The 6,000-nt window shown below is 40.0% G+C and overlaps 2 protein-coding genes across 3 annotated transcripts in view; both read left to right on the forward strand.

Moving 5' to 3' along the window:
* serpinh1b (serpin peptidase inhibitor, clade H (heat shock protein 47), member 1b) overlaps positions 1 to 6,000 on the forward strand; it is a 247,623-nt gene that overhangs the window by 144,570 nt on the left and 97,053 nt on the right. The window lies entirely within an intron of this gene.
* The window catches only part of LOC310730524 (uncharacterized protein), a gene marked incomplete at its 3' end in the record, with an annotated part of 11,088 nt that continues 6,388 nt past the window's right edge, over positions 1,301 to 6,000 (forward strand). Inside the window, exons 1-3 of the mRNA XM_083549545.1 lie at positions 1,301 to 1,415; positions 4,107 to 4,244; positions 4,640 to 4,683. Of these exons, the coding sequence (XP_083405671.1) occupies positions 1,392 to 1,415; positions 4,107 to 4,244; positions 4,640 to 4,683 (206 nt within the window). The 5' untranslated portion in view covers positions 1,301 to 1,391. The remainder of the gene's footprint in view (positions 1,416 to 4,106; positions 4,245 to 4,639; positions 4,684 to 6,000) is intronic.

Raw genomic sequence — 6,000 nt, forward strand, 5'->3', positions numbered from 1 at the left:
GGCTAATGACAAGATCATGAAGAGAAGCACCTGCAAGTTATTTAGATCTTCATAAAACATATGTTCTGCTCTCTAAACCTGTAACATGCTGAAGGACATGGGCTTGAATAGATTTATAGAGCATTGATAATCTCACAATGTGTGTGTTTGTGGTTGGGTCAGCTCAGCATCTGTGTGTATTGAGGTCATCAGACAGGGGCGTCACATGACTGGATTACTCCAGTCAGTCGTACAGTACATGCGTTGCAAACTGTAACCTTTGTCCAGGCATGAGTGATGTCCACACAAACACATATGCTTCTTTATTCGCCTTGTCATGTTCATTAATGGGCCGAGGAGATTTAAGCGCTGATGGCCTCGATCTGTTGAACTGATGCAGCACTTCTGTCAATTTACAAATTGCGGTAAACGTGTGGAGGCAGTTCAGAGAATTGGGGCTCTTTCACTGATTAAGACAAACTGTGGATGGGAGGGACATGTAATACTGAAAATGACGACATTGCAGAACTGAAATGATGAAATGGGAGTTGCTGGAGGGCTGTACCCTTTCAATTTGACGATTTGATTGTACTTTTTCCGTATGATGGCCATATGAAAAAATTGAGCATGGGTTTAATGACTAGAGTCAGATGACTAGATTTTACCCTGCGTAAGTTAAGGATGAAGGAACATGTGATCTAAACGTACACAGTGTCTAAAGACTGGCTTTGATGGTACCTCAACCTTAGTTACAATATATGGAATAAAGTTATTGAGATGTCCAACTTTTCCAGCCATATGTGATTATTTTCCAGACCGGTATCACAAAATTGGTGGCATATAATCATATAGTGGAAGTGGTTACATTAAATTTTCCCTTTCCCTGAATTAGGAGGCCCAAACGTCTCTCAGTCTGGCAATGCACAAAGCCAAATCAATGAAGATATAGCTTGCATGGGTTGGAGTGGAAGATCTCCTGCTATAGAGCTCTAAACTCAAGCCTATCAATCACCTTTGGGAGTTAATGCTGACTGCACCTCAGTCCTCCTCACCTCCATTTAGTACCTCACGTTACTTACACCCGTGTAGATGAATGAATCTCGCACACATCTCCACAAAATCTAGTGGAACATCTTGCCAGAAGAGTGGATGTTAACAGCAAAATGTCACCTACATAAGATTCAGTGACTTTATTGTGTCCTCCAGAAAACCAGTCCAGATGCACAGGGCTTTAGTGAGGGGTTTGTGTTAATCCTAGAGCAAAAGGGTCCTGCCCATTTGTTGGATTATGTGACTGATTTCATTCAGTGTTAATCTGCAGGGCAGTAAGAAACCTGGGACATCAGCACTTAGTCTGCCTCTCAACTCCCCGCATCATATCAGACATCCTGTGAAGGACCAACAGCTCCACTATGAATCTCTTCTGTTTCTCTCTGGTAAGGTGTTTGGTTTTGCTTGCTTACTAGCCAAATGTGATTTGGTGGGATTATAACCAAAGTACAGATGAACAGAAGATTGGATGGATAGATAGATTGGTGTGTGAACATTTTATGATTCTCCTATGAGGAACCAAGCAATCGTGTGTCTCAGGGTCTCTTTTGTGGACTTGCGTTTAGAGAAAGTCAGTCAGGAATTGGAAAAGAGACTCTGGGAGACGAGACAAAACGTTACCTGAGAAAACAAACACTCAACAAACCTAAATACCTGAACAGAAAGGTGGGAATCATTACGTTACCATCTGCCTCGCCCGCGTCCTCTTTATTCCCAGCTGATGCCTCGACATTTCTATTTATGGCATTTGACAAATGCTCGAGATGCTCAATCTAGAGCAAGTTACAAAAGTGCACTGAATAAACCTTCTGATGTCGGTTCATTAAAACACAACCTAAAAATACTGATACTAAGAATACAATACTGGGAAGGCAAGTTATTTTTTAATGGAGAACTGCTAATTTAGATAGGGTAGAGGTAGGCGTTTTGGCATCAGTTGATGACTGATGGTGACTGGATGTTAAATTCCACCACCTAGGTGGCTGGACAGAGAAGAGTCTTGAAGCATGTCTTCCTTGTACCATAAGAAATGGCGGCATCAGTGGAGCAGTGGTAGAGCATTTAGGGATGAGTGGAGCAGTGGTAGAGGATGGAGGGATGAGTGGAGCAGAATACCATTACAGCGTGATGGTTATGATTGGGTGGGGCTGAAACTTGTAGATTCAAGTTGGGAATCCAAATTGGTCAGAAAGTGAATTGTAAAATATGAACTGAAAGTGTGAATAATAATGAAAGCGCAGGCGTGATCTGCTACATACAACATACTACAAAAACATCATCCATACTGATTACATAAAAATGAGATGGTATTATAGAAGAATTATTAATAATGAAACCGGTATAGCCAGAAATAAGGCACTTCAAGGCTATAAAAACAGATAGAAAGTGTTTTATTACTCTTATTCCTGTTAAAAAAAAAATTAGGATCATTTGCAATAATATAAATAAAAACGAAATGCAATTAAAGCTCATAAATCCATATTCCATTCACAAAAGGCATAAATGTTGGAGCTTAGAATATATATACAATCTTGAGTAAAAAACAAGATCATTTTGAAGTTAAAGCTGCAACACTTTGTGCCATGTTTCCCGCTGTTTAGCATCACATCATTTTCCATATACATCTGATTTTGGAAGAGGAATGTTCTCATATGTGCCTGATACAGGATTCTAGCTGCTGAACAGTTCTGGGTGTCCTTTATTGTGTTTTTTGTTTCATGATGCGGCAAATGTTTTTAAATGGTAAAATGTCTCAGCTGTAAGCAGGCCAGTTCAGCACCTGAACTTTTCTACTACAAAGTCATGCTTTTGTAATAGATGCTGTATGCAGTTAGCATTGTCTTGTTCAAATATGCAAGGACTTTTCTGTAAACATGTTTTTTTTATTTAATGGTAGCGTTTGTTGCTCTAAAACCTGTATATTCCTTTCAACATTAATGGAGCAATTTCCAAATGTGCAAGCTGTCCATTCCACAGAGATATGTTCTTTTCATTGATGATAACAAGCTAGATGGTCCCTCTCCTCTTTAGTCCAGAGGACGTGGTGTCAATAGGTTTCATTTGTCAGACCACAGAATAGTTATTTACTTTGGCCCAGAGAGGATTTCGGCATTTCTGGATCATGTTCACCAGAGGTGGGAAGTAACGAAATACAAATACTTGGTTACTGTAGAATTTTTTGGTATCATTATTTTACTTCACAATTAATTTTTCGGACAACTCTTTACTTTCACTCAATACATTTTTACACAAATATCTATACTTTCTATTTCTTGTATTTTCGAAACAGACTCGTTACTTTAGGTTGAATCTATTTGGTGAAATGTCAATTTTTATTCTTCTCACTGCGACGTTTACAGCACATCAACCTGTTTCCTGTCATTGTGCTGATTTTTCAATCCACTGTTGTATCATTTCCTGTCTCTCACACACCACAGACGTAGACTAATTTATGAAGCTCACAATGAGCAGGCAGAAGGCAGTACGAAGTCTGGGGTTAACGTGGATGAGACAGAGGGAGTCAGTGATATAAACATTCCCGATCACATGATCATGATCATCTTTTCTCTGCTTGTGTTCTATATGGTGGATGTTCAGAGTGGATACATTCATTAGAGAACAACATAAGAAATTCGTTTTGTATTAATATATTATTTTGATGTGAGGTTCAGTTACCAGCGTGACACTAAAACAGGTAGTAATAATCAATACTTTTTACTGAAGTACATGTCGGAGCCCAAACTTCTTTGCACTTTTTCACAAGTTAAAGTAGTCAGAACTTCAACTTTTACCAGAGTCTTTTACAACATCAGTATCTGCACTTCTACTGAGTGAAGGATGTGTGGACTTTTGCCATCTCTGTCCTGAACTCAACATTCTCTTTGTGCCAGATATAAGAGAGAGAGAACATAAAAGAGATAGAAAGAGCTGAGAGAGGGAGAGGGAGAGAGGGAGAGGGAGAGAGAGAGAGAGAGAGAGAGAGAGAGAGAGAGAGAGAGAGAGAGAGAGAGAGAGAGAGAGAGAGAATTAACTATCAATTCCAGCACTTGGTGTCCGATTGCTGTGGTGTTTTGCAGGAAGGCTCCATGGACAGTCTGTATGAAAGGGTGAGAGACGATGGACAGACGCATGTCTACACCGTCCCCAACAGATCCAGCAGCTCAACTGACCTTCACAACCACCACAGCGCTTACTGTACACGAGCCATGTCTTTGGTAATGATTACTGATGATTAGATACATTTATATGGACAAAGAATTGTGAACTATAAGTGCTTTCTGAACGTAATCTTCATTTGCTGTTATAATAACCTTCACTCTTTTGGGAAGACGTTCCACTAGATTTTGTGGAGATTTGTGTAAGATTCTTCAAGTCAGGTGTGTTGTTATAGTCAGGTACTGATGCAGTTGAGGTGAGGAGGCCTGAGGTGCAGTCAGCATTAAAAATCTCATCCCAAATTTGTTCGACTCCAATCCATGTGAAGATCTTCCCACATATGGCTGGAGAAGTCAAGTGCACACTTTTGCCCATATAAAGCGTATGCATCATTTTAAAGTTCTAATTTCTAGTTGAGACCTTCTTTACATTCTTGTATTTTTTTTCTCATCAGGATATTTCACAAATCAGCTCTACTCATTCCAAAAAGAAAAGCAGGTACACGTATGTATTCCATGCAGAAAAAAAGCGCTCTTTTTGTTTAAAAAAACTTATAAAACATCATGTCTTCCTTGACATAGTTGATCAAACACTTTACATCTAACCCATGCTACTGTTGATTTTCTTGTCTGGTCCTTTCTAAAGTATTAATGGAAACTGCAAAAAGTTGAACGAGAGCGATTCTGAATGATGACTTATCGGTGTGAATAGTAACACAGCGTGTGTAAATACACTGATCAGGCATAACATTATGACCACCTGCCTAATATTGCGTTGGTCCTCCAGTTGCTGCCAAGACAGTTTTGACCCGTCGATCAACAGCATGAACTAGAGCAATCTACATTCTACAGCAGTTTGAACTACATGAGCTCGTCTGTTGGATCGGACCACACGGACCAGCCTTCGCTCCCCACGTGCATCAGTGATCCTCGGTTCACCACTGTTCCTTCCTTGGAACACTTTTGATAGATTCTGATCACTGCAGACCAGGAACATCCCACAAGAGCTGCAGTTTTGGAGACGCTCTGACCCAGACGTCTAGACGTCACAATTTGTTGCTTAAATCCTTACGCTCGCCCATTTTTCCTGCTTCCAACATCAACTTTGAGGACAAAATGTTCACCTGCTGCATAATGAATAAATCCACCAACTAACAGGTGCCATGATAAAGAGATCAGTGTTCTTCACTTCAACACTCGAAATGTTATAATGCCATAATGTTACGCCTGGTTCATGTAAGTACTTGTTTATCACACTGCAGTGTATTGCATGCATTGTGAAATGATCTGTCGAGCTTTTCTGGGTGTCACAACAAACATCTCAAAATAGATGAAGCAACTCTCTACCTAAGACATTGCAAGATTTACAATGTAATTGTATTACAGAAGAACATTACAAAGAAAATGAATTTTTGTTTTTTGACTTCACTACATATGAATGAAAAAGATGATCCGTTTTACTTCATGGCATTAAGTCAGAAATGAGAACCTGTGGGCGAGATCCTCCCTTAGCATTGATAAACTCGCCAAAGATGTTCTCCACTAAATGGACTTTTTTTTTCTTTCTTGTGATGCAGTTGATCTCAGAGCAGTTCAGTAGGATTGAGGTGTGGTGACTGTGCAGCTCGTTCCATAATAGATAAATAAGATGTACAGAACTCAGACGTGCGCTTCTGATCATCGTCTTGTTGTACGGTGAAGTCGCTTCTGATGAGCCGCAGTCCAGACGGAACTGTATGGTGTTGAATTGTGGAACGGGAGCCAAGTTGGGTCGGAACCTTCACTGCTCCAAAACAACCCCAAACCATTAATCTTC

The sequence above is a fragment of the Silurus aristotelis genome (assembly GCF_946808225.1).
Source record: "Silurus aristotelis genome assembly, chromosome: 8".
NCBI classification, from domain to species: Eukaryota; Metazoa; Chordata; class Actinopteri; order Siluriformes; family Siluridae; genus Silurus; species Silurus aristotelis.